Source organism: Ipomoea nil, unplaced genomic scaffold (assembly GCF_001879475.1).
Source record: "Ipomoea nil cultivar Tokyo-kokei standard unplaced genomic scaffold, Asagao_1.1 scaffold0317, whole genome shotgun sequence".
NCBI lineage: Eukaryota > Viridiplantae > Streptophyta > Magnoliopsida > Solanales > Convolvulaceae > Ipomoea > Ipomoea nil.
Genome location: NW_017616745.1, coordinates 4,295,127 through 4,311,619, shown reverse-complemented (window position 1 = coordinate 4,311,619; position 16,493 = coordinate 4,295,127). Strand labels below are relative to the sequence as shown.

Genomic DNA, 16,493 nt, shown 5'->3' with positions numbered 1-16,493 from the left:
CTCATTTAATGAGGAATGATCAAAACTGATCTGAGCATGATCTTATCATATCTCCATAACCAGATCAGTTACCTATTTTGAAGAAGTGGAACCGGATATTTTTGAAATTCAAATAATCCATCACTAAAATGGGTCACCCGTTCCTTGTATACCCGAGACCCAAGAAAACCCTACATAAACCCTCTTCATACTACACTTCATCCCTTTCATTCACTCTCCATCTCAAATCTGCCTTTACACTCTTATTGAATCCAAAACATCTCAAATGGCGAAGTCATCCATAGCTACCCCCTCTGATGCTGAACCAGAAGTGCCACCCACACTGGAGATACCTATTTTTCCCACAGATAATACCGCTTTTATTGAATCCCGGACTCCTTTCATTGCCGGTGGAAGCATGTGGGATGCGCATAGGTTCCTGAAGTATGTCATTGATCGAGACTTCGGAGAAAAGATCTTCGCCTTGCTCAAGGAAACTGGTTTGTACAAGTTTGCTGTACATTTGTACTCTTTTTGGTTTCCTACGGATGTCGCACAATTTTATATGAATGCTACTGTTTCTACGGATGCACTCACCATAACCTCGAGAGTCAACAATCACGTTGTAACAATCACGTCGGAAGATATTAGAGCTGCTTATGAATTCCCTCAGAGAGACGAGTCGTACAAGCCCAATCTTGCATTCTATCACTATGATCAGGATGATTTCTATGCCTCTATCAAGAACAAGCAAGGTCCAACTGCAATCACATGGCCTTTGAAGAAAAAGTGGTTCCGTTTCGATTACGAATTCACGGTGGACATCTTCAATAAGCTTGTCGAACACAAGACATCGGGGACAGCCGATGTAACAAAAGAAAAGCTCAAAATGCTGCACGCATTTCTCCATGAACACAAGGTGGACTGGTCGAAGATAATTTTCAATAACCTCCTACAAGTCATTACATTCAATAGAAAAAGCCCTGGAGATATTACGAAGAAAATGGGCTATGGGTTTTTGGTAAGTCACCTCCTTACAATAAAAAGAATTCCTATGAGGCCAGGAATCAAGCCTGGACCTAAAGCGTGTCACATGCAGCACAAGCCCACTGGCTATGATAAGCAGAAAGCTTTGGAACTGAGTATTCCATTGGAGCTGGTCAAAGCTAAACGAAAGTCCAAAAAGGTGAAGGATTCAGAGGATGATCAGCGTAAGCCTAAACGACAGAAGAGGGAGAAAAGCTCGTTTCGTATTGAGACGAAAGAAGCTGCTGTTGAGGAACCACCTTCTACTCCAATAATAAATCCAGAAGAGACGATAACCCAGACTCCACCTGTTCTATCAGCGGATCCAGTTATTGTGGAAGACTCTTCTGACGATGATAATCTTGTTCTCTCCGTTCTCTGACAAAAGGGACAATTTAGGTCTCCAGTTAAAGAAAAATCAAGTACACCTCTTTCAGCGAAGGCAGATACAATGACGAATGAAGCGCCTTCCAAGGGGGAAGACAAGATGACGGAAGTATCTTCTCAGGGGGAAGATAAGACGAAGGAAGTATCTTCCCAGGGGGAAGATAAGACGAAAGCAGCTCCTTCACAAAAGGAAGATGAGACAAAATCGAAAACAGCTTCCTCCAGGAAGAAAACAAAGGCGAAAGATGTATCATTCAAGGGGGAAGCAAAATCAAAATCGTCCAAGAAACGAAAGCATAGATCTTCCTCAGAACCACAAGATCCCATCTCTCCGAAAAGCCTCCAACCACAAGAACCCATTTCAGCAGAGCGAACATCTCCACGTTCGACACAAGAACCTGTTGTCATGGAAACGGAGGTCCATCACTTAAGTCTCCCACAAGAACCTGGCTTGCCAGAAGAGACGAGAGAAGTGATTGACAACACGAATGTTGCTGCCGTCCCTCCTACCGAAAGTTCCCTCCCACAAGAACCTACCCTTGCAGAGTAGGTATCAGGTATTCTGACACAAGAACCTGCATTGGTAGTTGAGGACAATCAGGTGATCCCTGATAAGGCTGTTGATCCGAAAGTTGTTGTAACACCACCAGAAGCTGTGTCTATCCCTCCAACAAAAGATCAACTGCTTCGAGAAGCTATGGAGCTTGATTACAACAGAGTCATGCAATGGCAGAAATGCCGCACATCCTCAATAGATACTCTGCTTGAAACAACCGAAGCAATGAAGGAAGAAGAGAAATTTTCCTTAGAGTGGGTTGGCACGAAAGATGTCTATGAAGAACTACGTCTCGAGACAATTCGACAAGTATACTCTTATAAAGTGTCCAATCGCACTCTCGGAAAAGATAAGGCACCCCTCTGCATCGAGCTCAACAAACCTCTCTTGGATCCAGCCTTTGTTGAAGAAATGAAGGAGCTTCGTTATGCAATGCTCCTATCCAAAATCAAGACTGACTTAGAAAAATCGCATCAGAATGATCCAACTTGCGATGTCAGTGGATCAAAGGACGAAAATGGCAAAGAAATCAATGATGAATCTGATGAAAAAAAGGAGGAAGAAAAGGAAGATGAAGAAGATGACAATACTGATGATGCTGATGCAGATGATGAAAATGATGATGATGATGACGGTGCTGATGATGATGACAATCAAAACGGGGGTAACACGAACTATGACAATGATTCCCCCCTCTTAATCAACCCGGACCACAACACAACAGTACTCGAAGAATCTTCATCACACAACTCATCCTCTCGAAGTGATGACAAAAGGGAAGCATCACTAAAGGATGACGAAGTTTAAAATGCTCAACCTGAAGACTTGTCTTGTGCCATAGTCCCCCATGTTCAACCTATGGACGAAACTCCTATCAAGAGAGAAGACACAACTGCTCGTGAGGACAAACTGGATGCCTCACCAATCGTGATAAGCTCAGCCAGTGGTGGCATAAAGGAAGCACCACTGCAAACGGAACAAACGGATACCTCTCCAACAAATATCGAAGAAGAATCTCCACCTGTGTCCCCACATCACGTTATGAACCTTATGAGGGAAACTGTGCACACAGCCGAACTTATTCATCGAGAATATTTAACTCTTCGGCGAAGGGACACCCAAACCATGGATGACTTATCTAAGAAGGTGGACCAACTGATGACTGCTCAAGCACAGTCTCGCTCTCCACCACAAGAACAACCTCAACCACCACCACAAGCTCCACCCGAACCACAATCTAATGATCTCTTGGCAAAGGAACTTCATGAACTTCACACATCTGTCAACAAGGTGGCAAGGCAACAACACGAACTCAAGCATTCGCATTATAGCCTCAAGGAGCGTGTTGATTTAGCTTGCACGAAGATGGAGACTGCACATGACAATGCATATCAAATGGGCCAGTACTTGTTTCAAATTCTCGGATATGTGCAAGATACCTTGATTGCAGTCAACAAGCTATCTACTCCTCCTGCTGCTTGTGCCGATGATGCCAAAAAGGGGGAAAAGAGGAACCCTGATGATAAGGATGATGATCATCCTGGGGACAACACGAGAAATCGCTTTCCATCTGTTGCACAAAGAGACTCTGAAAGGAGAAGCACGAACCCTCCGCCTCCACCTTCTCGTGATCATCAACCTTCTCAATCAAGACATCACTCATCTCGTGGTCATCAACAGTCACAATCCCAACACCATTCTATCAAGCCTCGCCAATCTCTCGGCTCTGAGTCCAAATACATTTTTAATGGTCTGTCGAAGAGACAAAGAACGAGCCTAAGACAAAGGCTTATGAAAGATAGAAAAGTTACAATGGATGGCGTGGGAAACTTTGTGGATTTCATACCATATGAAGAAGGGAGTGGGAAACGTTTTGAGGGTTGCAACGTTCCTGTCTGGATGAAGACAAAGGACAATCACACAAGACAACATCATATAAGCTCTCAAATCGAAAGGATCAAAAGGATGAACAAAGAGCTATGGGAAAAACATGAGGAAGAAGTTCGTAGAAGAGAACAAGAACTTCAGGAAAGAGAGCGGGTAAAAGAGCTGATTAAAGATCTCACGAAAGTAACCAGAAACTCTGAACATGGAGTTATCTACAATGCAGCTTTCAAAGTACATGTCGAATCTGGAAAAAGCTATACAGAAGGGATGAATTCTTTCGAACTCATCTCGTGGTGGAAGTTAGGAATTGTTGAGGGAGCAAACATTCTTGAAGCCTACAACAACTACATAAGCCTCAACATAAAGGGAAAATATGAAGATCTAATTAGGGAGAATCAAATCAAAGTTTTCAGAGAACGAATCAATGAAGAGATTGACACCGATAGAATGCTCAAGGAGCAAAAGGAAAGAGACACTCGTGAATACAAGGAGGTCAAGCAGCAGAAGACGAAACTTTTAGAAATGTAAGATGTTTACTTTCTGTCTTCCTTAAAACTTCTGTAAGTTTATCTATCTATATGAAAACTTTAGTTGTTACACATCTCGTGTTACTTGTCTAAGTTTCTTGTCAGTGTCTTGTTTGTTACTTGTATTTATCTAGAAATGACTTGTAAACTCTCGGTAATGGCTGTTTTGAAATAAAGAATCCTTTATAGGACATTTATCAGCCTTATAAGAAGAGTATAGGTTTTGGCAGCATCAAAAAGGGGGAAATTGTTAGAAACACTTGTATTAGGATTTTGGTGATACCAATGTAACCTAGAATGTAGACCCCTAACCTTCGTTATTTTTAATCGCTGCTTTCGTTCTAGACGAAAGTTGTCATAACTCGCACTGTAATTCGTGTTAAGCTAGACAAACACACGAAAACGAGTTATGTTCTTTAGTTAGGGCTATCAAGACGAAAAGAGACACAAAGCACGAAGACTGAAGCATCAACAACGAAAGTTCATCCAAGGTTATCAATCACCTCGTAAAGACAGCTATCATTATAACAATTCATCAAGACATTCATTCTCTTCAACAACAAGAAGAATGTCACTACTGTCTGAGTTGACTAACCATCCTAGGAACAAAAGGACCTCAACATGTGGGATACGCATACCAAGGAGCATTAAATGAAGTTGTACCATCCTTGAAGCTAAAATACAAAACCCTAAGGCTATCCATGCCCTCAACGGTTACATGGTACAAACCACATTAATGGAGCATTTAATGCAACAAGCTCCCCGGTCCTTACCCACTGGATAATAGGTTTGAAATTTCATCTCCCTCCAACGGATGAAATTTCCCTCACCTATATAAACCCACCTTCATCAACTAAGAAGGTGCTGGTTCTTTTCACTCGACAATATTCTCAAGCAAAAAGCTCTTAAGCAATCTCAAAGTTATCACCAAGCTTTTTTGCGAACCAGTGTCAAGGCGTGAAGATATTTGAAGAAGCTCATTATTTCTCATCTTCCACCTTGAATAAGTCTTGCATTTTAAAAGAAGTGATCATCCTCCATTCAATCAAGACTTCACCACGTTGGAGAAATCAGAATTCATTTTCTACCAACCTCAACTCTGAAGAAGACGTTGATAGAGGCGGAGTAAACTCGCGGAGTTGAAAAACCTGCAGGAAGCTGTCCGGCTTAGTGATCAAGGAAGCTTCTTGTGTATTTGTACTAATGAGTGATAGTGCAAACCTTCCATAAGTTGTGGAAGAAGAGTGGAAGTAGGCAAAGTTGGCCGAACCACTATAAAACTCTCGTCTCCCTATCTCTTTACTTTCCACGATTTACTTTTTACATCATATCATCATTCGCGTTCAAACCGAAAGCTTCATAAAAACGTCAAATTGTGCAAAGTATTTAAAACTAACTCAATATTTCCGCTGCGCTGTAACGCCGAAATGTTGTTACTTGCAAAAATCTGAAAAGAGTCTATTCACCCCCCCCCCCCCCCCCTCTAGACTCTCGTTATAACCCTACCGGGACCAACAAACTTCACAACTTCCAAATTATTATTTAAGTTTAGTATTCCTTACGTCCAATTTTATATGTCTGGTTCAGTTAACGAGGTTTGATTAAAGTTATTTTAATTTAATTTTTCATAATATTTAGTTTAGTATTAATATACAAAATGTATATATTTAGAAACTTCACTAAAAGTACTATTACAAACAAAAAATTAAATTTTAAAATAAGTAAAAAATACTAAAAAAATAAACAAAGAATAAAGAGTTAGTTTGATTAATGAATAATAAGTAGGACATGAGGAATACCATGTTTGAAATTCTCAAACACACATTTACTATATAAATATCTAACATTTTATGTTGTATATAATTATAATCGCTATTACAATACCATCCTTGAAGAAGATGCATATATGGTAGGTTGTTTTATGTATTGCCGTATTGTAGTAACAGCGTGAAGGAAGGAGTTGAGTCTAGTAATGACTTAAAATATACTCCCATTGATTTAATGTTCTTTTTTCAATAATGTTCTGAGTTAGCGATCGATATGAATTAGAATGAAGTTAACTAAGAACATTCACTATAGAGTCTTTTTTCAAGTTATTTTAGAATGAACTCTTCCCAAATAAGGAGCAAAATTGATGTGGGAAGGAGTTATTTCAAAAAGAATTCTCCTGCAAAACAAGAAATAATGTCAAAATATAAAGAAAAAAAATAAATAAAAAACACGTTTTGCGCACTGCACGCGCCTAGTGGCGCGTTGTGCTCGCCAGACTTTCCTTTTCACTTTTTTTTTTTTTAAATTCAGTTTTGTTTATTTTTTTATTTTTTTTCTCTTCCCTCTCACATTCTCTTTCCTAATCACTCTTACGTTCTCCCAGTGATAAGGATGCTCTAAGCAAATAGGCCATGATCTGAAAAATCTCTAGAAGCTAGCGTTGACTCAAGTTATGGAGTTGTATAAGCTTACGTGTTTTACGGTTTAACAAATGAAGACTCAATCTCTTCAAAAAAAAAAAAAAAAAAAAAAAAAAAAAAAAAAAACTCAAAGAGACTGAGAGGGTGTTTGTTCATTTGTGGTGGGAAGTAAAGCTATGAATTGATGTATGACAGGAGTGGAACCTCTGATAGATAATGCGTTATTTATTTTTTAAAATTCTGTGAGAGTTATTATATCTGGAGTCTGGACATATCAATTCTTTTTTGTAACTAAAAGACAAAAGACTTAGTAAAGGCTGCATCAGACAAAGACTTTCGTGGACATGTCAATTCTTTTTTACACCCCCACGTACCTTGGGATCAGAAGACTTTTGACATTGTCAATAATTTTTTTTTTTTTTTAATGCTCCCGTGTTACGTACTGATATTTAGTACGCAACGGAAGAAACCTTTCGAGCAGGCTTCTGGCTCCAATTCGTAATCGAGTTACGGTAACTCCAAAAGAAAAAATAATATAACGAAAGAGAATGAAGAACTCTTCAATATAAATGACTAAAATAACAATATATTTCTCTCCTCCTCCATATTCATATACAATGGTCTATTTATACTAATTTACTAATACCTATAATAATTAACCTACTAAAATTATACTAACTATACAAGGTAATGATATATTGTGAACAATATTAACTCTCCCACTAATTAAGTTGTATCATCCTAATTAGTAGACTCTATTAATTGTAGTATCTGTGCAAACATATTTTTCACAGAGCTGACACACAAAATCAGCAACGTCTCTCCTGAGATTCGATCTCATGACCTCCCACATAAAAAATGTTACTACATGCCATCTGATCTGAGCACAAGGTGCTTAGCTGAAAGACTAATTCCATAGTTTTTTTTTTTGTTTTTTTTTTTTTTCGCACAAACGGACGAACGACGTCACTTAGCATTAAACTCTCTTTGTTTTTTAAACCACGAAACACGCTAACTCGGGAGGTAATAATATCTCTGATGTGATAAAATATGTCACAATAATTATTCAAACATCTAATTACCACATCATGTAGTGACGGCTTATGAGGGATAAATATAGTAGTGCGTAACATATATTCATAAATTTGATAATCAGAACACAATTTAAATAGCCAATATCTTGGGATTTACTTCCTTCCTCCCTCCTAGAAACTGTATATGACGGCCCTTGAATGCGTCAACCTCAACTCCCGTCTACTCCTTCCTTCACGCACGCTGCTCCCAGGGCCCAGGCCAGGCAACGACCATAAACAAATAAAAATGACGACTTTGCATCTTCTTCATTCACTGAATATATAGTCGATTGCAATAGTGATTATTATATGTTTGAAGCTGTGGTATATCATATACGTACGTACACCACAATATGACGATCATGATTTGGTTTTGCTTGCTGATGAGCCTCATTACCAGAAGTAGCTCTGAAATTGGACAATGTTGGTGCCCAAATACAACTTCTTACACACCTAACAGCACCTATAAAGCCAACCTTGATGTTCTTCTCTCTAATCTTTATTCCAATGCCACCCGAGACGATGGCTTCTACCACACCACAGTCGGCCGCAGCGGTTCCAACGACACCGTGTACGGTTTGTTCTTCTGCCGGGGCGACGTCTCCGCGGACGTTTGCCGCAACTGCGTTGGAGATGCCCGTAAAAGGATATTGGTGGATTGCACTAACGGAACAACGGCAATGTTTTGGTACGATAACTGCATGTTGCGTTACTCCGAGAAACCCATGTTGGGGATATTAGACGAATCCAACTATTTCGCAATAAAAGACGACAATATCGCTACTCAACCAAGTGCGTACATGCAGTTGGTGGGAAGCATGTTCGATCAGATAGTGAGTCGAGCATCCAGTGGTTCCAACAAGAAATTTGCAGTGCAAGTTGCTAATTTTAGTGTGTTTGAGACGGTGTACGCTCTTGGACAGTGTACTCCTGACCTTTCTAACGTTGACTGTCAGATTTGCTTTAGAAATGTCATTGATATGCTGCCTCGTTACTGTTATGGAGCCGTAGGTGCTAGAGCTGCGTACCCAAGTTGTTACATTAGGTATGAGATCTACCCTTTCTACAATCTCCCCGCCATGGCACCACCGGCACCGGCACCGGCACCGTCTCCTCCTCCTCCTCTTCTTTCGCCAAATATGCTTCCCAATTCCGCTAGCAGCAAAGGTACGTAAACTTCTTCTGCTGATTCTTTACCAAATTCCTTTATGAGTGAGTTAAATTTCGATCTATTCGTGCAGGGGAAAAAGGAAAATCTTCTGCAAAAGTTATTATTATTATTATTGCAGTCTCTGTAGTGTCAGTCGTCACTGCGATGCTACTCTTCGTTTTATGCTTCTATTTCTTAAAAATGAAAAGAGCAACGAAGTCCCAATCTGTTGTAAAAGAGACTACTTCTGGTAATGAAGTACCAGATTGTTTAATTTGTCATTCTCATAAATTTTTCTCTATATGTTCTTGTTAGTATTACTAATCCGTTTAATTGCCATTTATCTATTTGTGTAGCCATGACTGAAATTCCAACAGTAGAGTCGGTACAATATGATTTTAGTACTATTAAATCTATCACAAATTGCTTCTCCCCTGCAAATAAGATTGGTGAAGGTGGATATGGTGTTGTTTACAAGGTACAAATAAAGTCTTTCAATGTGAAAGATTGAATAACGTTCATTTTGGTCACTTGTTGGCTGATTATTTTATTACTGGTGCTCAGGGAAGGCTTCCCAACGGGCAAGAGGTAGCAGTTAAGAGGTTGTCCAGGACTTCAACGCAGGGAGCTGTAGAATTCAAGAATGAGGTTGCTTTGGTTGCCAAGCTTCTGCATCGAAATTTAGTAAAGCTGTTGGGGTTTTGCTTGGAGGGAGAAGAAAAGATACTCATTTATGAATTTGTTCCCAACAAAAGTCTTGACTATTTTTTATTTGGTTAGTTATATTGGGAGAAAGTTTCTCTTTCTAATCAGGATTTTATTGAAGTTTTGAGAGATCAAAATAGTAACCTGACTTGAGGGCTTAATTCTGTTAATTATTATGCAGATCCATCGAAGAAGCAGCTATTGAATTGGTTTACTCGTTTCAAGATTATATTAGGAATAGCCCGTGGACTCCTTTATCTTCATGAAGATTCACTTCTCAAAATTATACATCGTGATTTGAAAGCTAGTAATGTGTTATTAGATGAAGATATGAACTCAAAAATATCAGATTTTGGTTTGGCAAGGATTTTTATGGTTGATCAAACTCAAGGAAATACAAGTAGAGTTATTGGGACATAGTAAGTTTTAATTTCGCAAGTGTGAAATTTTAAATGCGGATAGTATTGCATGCACTTTGATTTTGTCATCTCTGGAAGTACTACCATTCTTCATAAACACATTTAAAACAGCTAGTAGCTAGTCATTCTTGTTTGATTAGACCCTTTATTTATGTTATGGTTTTACAGTGGGTACATGTCTCCCGAATATGTTATGCATGGCTTGTTCTCTGTAAAGATAGATGTTTTCAGTTTCGGAGTTCTACTTTTGGAGATTATAACGGGAAAGAGAAACAATTCTTTGTTCATGCAATCAACTGGAGCTAAAGATCTACTTAGCTATGTGAGTATATTAGAAAATCTATATCAAAAAACTAAATAAGAATCACATTTTAAACTAATTAAACGTTGCAGGCTTGGAAACATTGGAGGGAGGACAGAGCATTAGAGATGGTTGATCAAAGTCTTGGAGGATTGTATTCTAGAAATGAAGTGATCCAATGTATCCATGTTGGGTTGTTGTGTGTCCAAGAAGATGTGGATGAAAGGCCAACAATGGCGAATGTTGTGCTGATGCTCAATAGTTTTTCTGCATCAATGAAGACACCTAATCCACCTGCATTTTTCAACGGTGGAATTGAGAAGATTTCGGCCAGACAAGAAGCGGATCAGTCTAAAAGCAAGTCACAGCCATTGTCTGTGAATGAAATTTCCACTTCAGAGTTGTATCCAAGATAGTTATAAGCAAAACGAAAATACTTGGTGTACTCTACCCAAAGTCCCAAAGATGTGTTGTAATTGTGTAAGGTTTTTTTTTTTTTCCTAAGTCAATGGGACCTATAACCTATTATTTGTTGGATATTGGTGAATAAATCGATACACAAAAAAAATATAAAATATATATATTTATACGAAAATGGAATTTAATTTGTAGAAAATTAATTCCAACCAATTTTTGGTACAAAACCAAAATATATATATATATATATATATATATATATATATATATATATATCAACAAAATAGGGATTTATTTTATAAAATAATCTCATCACAACTAGTACGGAACTAGTATAAGGGATTTAATCCTTATGAGATTAATCCTACCACTTGGTATGAAACCAATCGTAATAATATCAACAGTCACAAACTTAATAAGATCGCTGAGTTTGAGCCGAACGTCTTCGGCCTACTTCCGGGCCCTATCGGCCTCCTCGACGGCCTTCTTAGCCTCCCCCTCGGCTGCCTTGAGCTTCTTCTTCAGCTCTCTCACTTCCCGCTTTAGGGAATCAACCTCCGTGGTGGCCTTTTCTCGATAGTAAAGGGCAGTGAGAATGCGGGTTAGCTGCAGAAAAGCCAGGTTAAGCCCATTGACCTAGCTCGAATGCGAAAATACTAATTAAAAGGCTAAAGTGATAGGTTACATGTACCAGGTCCTGAGCTCCTCGCTCGGAGATCTGTTCCGGAGTCCAACCAGCCATGTCATGATCAGATGGAAAAGCGGTGTTGATCCTCGCCAGGAGGGTATTCGGGGGCTCCCCGCCGATCAGAGCGTTCATCAGAGGTGTCTGGCCGGGAGGGCTCTGCCGCCGAGCGCGCTTCAATGGAGCCATCTCCTCCGCGGTCGGCTCCCCGACCTTCTCCTTACCCCGTTTGAGAGGGGGGGGGGGGGTCTTGACAATCTGAAGATCCGACCCCGCGCTAGCGGTCGGGACGGCCTTGTCCACCTGGACAGTCGCGTCCAAAAGGCACTGCGACCGTGACGTCCCGCTCTGTGACACCGGTTGCCGGCGTTCCCGAGGTGCCGACCTTCTTCCCTCAAAAGGCTGCCTTCGGTCGAGGCGCTCGGTTAGCTGAGTGTGTGGTCGGAAAGCTCTAGGTCATCTTCATACCTGCGAAGGCGAGACAAAAAATCGTTAGATGCCCGACCAAGTGAGACTTGCTGAGTTTACCCTAAAAGCCATGGATTTCCCGCCCCGAACCTTCTGCTCCAGGAACAGGCACGGGTGGGGGGACCGCGACGGTCACGTCGACCGATTGAGGGATGTACTTCTCCCGGAGGTTGTATCTCAGAGGCTGAAGCCGAGCGTTGGCATACTCCTCAGGACAGCGGAAGACCCAGAACTCATAGTACTCCAAGGAGATCTTCGCGGTCGTCGACCGCAAGGCCGCAATCGCTTCAGGCTACTTGGTCGACGTAAAGTGAGTTGACTACGTCCGCTCGACCGAAAGATGCCACGGGTATTTTATGGAGACGATCCGGTCTTTCCACCCGCGACTGTAGGCCGGAAGCCGTTGAATGCTGCAGTGGTGAGTGCGAGATTAAGCCATCAAAAAACTGCCTCCATGCGTGGGTGCGAGAGGTTGAACCGAGTAGAGGTAGTTGAAGAGCTCCATGGAGCTGGCAAGGCCATGTTGATTGCAGATCTGCGGGAAGCACACTATGATACGGTGCGTGTTGGGGCAGATCTGACCGGGCACTATGTCGTAGTAGCCGAGGAAAACGAGTAGAAAGGGGGTGAAAGGGAAGGTTTGGGGGGTTTTCAGGGAATCCAAATGCATCCCGAGCTATAAACCCTCGATTCGCTCTTTCACATTCCCATTGAGTGCCAATCGTTATACTGTGAACCTGAGCCTTCTCCTATATAGGGGTTGGTTCCTATAAGAACCAACCTCCTTGTGAGAATTGTGCACTAATGTACACTGTTGATTTCAAAAAATGAATAGTTAGACAATGGTTATGAGGGTTACCTTCGTAACCCTCATAAACCTCATAACCCTCATAATCGTAACCCTCATAGAACAAATTCTGTAGCTAGAACAAATTAGTAGTTATGTAACGGCAAATTATTGTGTGGACCATAACAAAAAGTACATTTTTAATACACTAAATGTACATTATTTTTGTACTGAATGTACATTATACAATATAATGTACACTCAGAACAAAAATAATGTACATCCCCTGAATACAATGTACATTATTTTTGTATTGAATGTACATTATTTTTATACTGAATGTACATTATTTTACAGTAGACAAAATATGGTCCATACAACTTGTATGGACCATGGTCCACAAAATAATGATTGTTATGTAACACAACATATTACCACCTAAATCACATTTGAAAATAAGTAAATATATAACATGTGTATGTGTTTAGCGTTGTCAATTTCTGTGTCTTATGTTACGTAATTGTGTACCTGAAATATATTATTAACTATGTATAAATATAAGCAACGGAAAACTAAGAATCCGTTAAAATTTAAATATCAAAATGACGTCGTTTTGATTCAGGATTCAAAATGTTATGTGGATCTGGATCCACGATATAAAATGCCGTTGAGTGCACTGTGGGGGACGTGTTTGGTGGGCTATGGCAGCAAGGCTGGTGGTGTAATTAAATGGTCCAAGAATGTGTAGGAGTATGACAGGTAGCATACATACAAGTAGAGTTGGAGTGTATGTCTCAATTCTTGCCCGACTATGAAATAATTGCCTGGATTGTAAGAGTCTAGTTAGGGTGAGAGTATGAATATGGATGACGACTACATACTACACCATATTTGGTTCAAAGATTGAATTTTAAGGAAATAGGAATGATATTTCATGTGGAATGAAATATAATAAAATTTGTATTTCAATATTATTTTAGTGTTTGGTTTATTAAAGGCGGAATAGAAATAGAATATATATTTAAAATACATAAATACTTTTATACAAAATATATCATAATAATAACAATAATAATAATAATAATAATAATAATAATATTATTATTATTATTATTATTATTATTATTATTATTATTACACATATTTATATTAAAAATAGTTATTAATTAAGGACACTTTAGATATAAACAAAGATATATGTGTATATATGCATAATAATAATAATTAAAATAAAAATAATATATTATTATTATTAATGAATTTATGTATATACTTCAATAAATATAATGTATTATATAAATGCATATTGACTTCATGTGAACCCGTCTATATAATATGTGAGTGATTTTTTTTTTTGAATGATACTGACTATATTACAATGTAATATCTGTTCATAAACTACTTTCTCAACCTAATGAAGCACAAAGAGCATCCAAAGGCCCGAACCCACGACTTTCCATATGAGAGTCCAACCTTGGTGCCATTAGATGTTACGTATTGAAATTTAGTACGCAACGGAAGAAACCTTTCGAGTAGGCTTCTGGCTCCTAACCGTATTCGAGTCACGGCAAACTCCAATTTCAGACTTCGAGCGTGTGTGGGCTCGAAGAAGAATAGTTAAAATAGAAGAATCACAACATATTTCTCTAACAGGACATTTGGTTGGAGAGAGGGAATTACGTGGGAAAGGAATTGCAATTTCATGGGAGATGAATTACTGGAAATAAAGTGGGAATTTAAAATCCAGTGTTTGGCTTACAGGAATAGAATTACTGGGAATTTCAATTTCAATGTTTGGTATACATGGGAATTGAAAGAGAATAAGTAGTATAAAGTCAAAAATGTCCATTGTTGTTGTTAGGCATTAATTTTAGGTTAAAAAAAGGAATGAGTAATTTTGACTCATCACTGTCTTTTTTTCTTCCTAAAATCCCAGTAATTAAAATCCCGGGGTGGGGGGGGGGGGGGGGGGGGGGACATGGGATTTTAATTCCATGAAAATGGGAGAATTGCAATTCCATGGAATTACAATTCCTTTCAACCAAACAAGGGAATTTTGTGGCCTTTGGAATTAGGTGAGATTTAAGTGGGAAGGGAATTTAAATTCCCTTCAACCAAACACTCTGTGACTGGTTCCCGGTATTCATATACAATGGACCTATTTATACTAAATTACTAACACATATAATAATTAAGTTACTACAATTATTCTAACTATACAAGGTAATAATATATTCTAATAGACATAATTTTCTTATACTAATATTTAGTCAATTATACTCTAATTACATATGATTCATTCCTTGTAGACCCTCCACTAATTAAACCACCAATTATTTCTTTCCTTTGATGCGTATCATTAGACAACAAGGTCTTGGCAATATGTGAGTGATTTAATTGAAGGAGACTTGAGTTATTTTCAAATTTTAATATTTAATTCAGTATTAATGTATAAATTTATATATTTAAGAGCTAAATCTAACGTACTATTAAAAAAAAATAGTTTACTTCAAAATTTGTAATAAAATATTAAAGAAAATATTAAAAGAAATAAGAATTGAATTAACCATTAAATAATAAGTATGACGGATAAAATAAGTTGAGATAATTTTTTTTTTTTTAATTTCAATACGTCACGCATTTAGACCTTAGAACTCGTATGGTAGATGAGTGAGACAATTAGGAATAGAACTACTATTTGCCAGACGGACAGTCACGAGTGCCGACAACGAATGGACGACGAACTTTATCTTAAACCAATCAAAACATATTAAGTCAATAAATAGGAAAAAATTTACATCAAAAAAAAAAGGAAAAAATAAAAATAAAAAGTGAAAGTGTACATAGTATTTATCTTGTCATAGAATTTCCAGTACGTCACGTTTACGAAACAAACGGCGTTATCAGAGTTCCAATCATGTCTTTAATTTCCACCACAAATGAAATGAACAAACAAACAACCCTGTCTCTTCTGAGTCTTCGTTTGTAAGACACTTAAAACACGCAAATTAATACAACTCAGGGTCTTATGGGAATGAGAGAATTGGAGTGTAATTGAATGATAAGGATTCATTCATCCTTAATTAAGTCTCAAGAGTTTGATTATTGATTTTGTATATGAAGTAACTTTAAATCTTAAACTCTGATACACTAAAAAAATTCAAGATTATTTCAAGTAATCAGCCAGTTTCACTCATAGATCAGAGAAAATTTAAGTATCTAGTTAAACTAAACGTGTCTTTGGGCTAAATCCTTTTGTGCAAGTCAATTTCATTCTAACTCATTTGTACTCATCATGCCTATCAAGTAATACTCTTAATAATTAAAAAAATCTGACCAACCACAACTCGATCAACTCCTCTCTTATCTAGTCCTTTCTTCACGCTATTACCCGCCACTACAATAAATAAAACGACCATATATAGTGATTATTATATAGATGTTGCTGTGATATAACACAATACGACGATGTTCATGATTTGGTTTTGGTTGCTGATGAGCCTCATTGACATCACCAAAGGTTCTTATCTTAGTATTCAATATATGTGCGCAAATAGAATTTATTCTTACACTCCTAACAGCACCTATAAAGCCAACCTTGATGTTCTCCTCTCTAATCTTTATTCCAATGCCACCCGAGAAAATGGTTTTTACCACACCACAGTCGGTGACGGGAGTTCCAATGACACCGTGCACGGCTTGTTCTTGTGCCGGG

At 38.5% G+C, this 16,493-nt stretch overlaps 2 protein-coding genes across 2 annotated transcripts in view; one reads left to right on the top strand and one right to left on the bottom strand.

Annotated features, from left to right (window-relative positions):
* The window catches only part of LOC109170226 (putative receptor-like protein kinase At4g00960), a 91,736-nt gene that overhangs the window by 32,385 nt on the left and 42,858 nt on the right, over positions 1-16,493 (bottom strand). The window lies entirely within an intron of this gene.
* LOC109170299 (cysteine-rich receptor-like protein kinase 10) lies at positions 9,043-10,877 on the top strand. Its single transcript, XM_019319350.1, has 6 exons — positions 9,043-9,246; positions 9,353-9,474; positions 9,561-9,771; positions 9,883-10,120; positions 10,289-10,442; positions 10,514-10,877. The coding sequence occupies exons 1-6, from the start codon at positions 9,162-9,164 to the stop codon at positions 10,835-10,837; spliced, it is 1,134 nt and encodes a 377-aa protein (XP_019174895.1). The 5' UTR covers positions 9,043-9,161; the 3' UTR covers positions 10,838-10,877.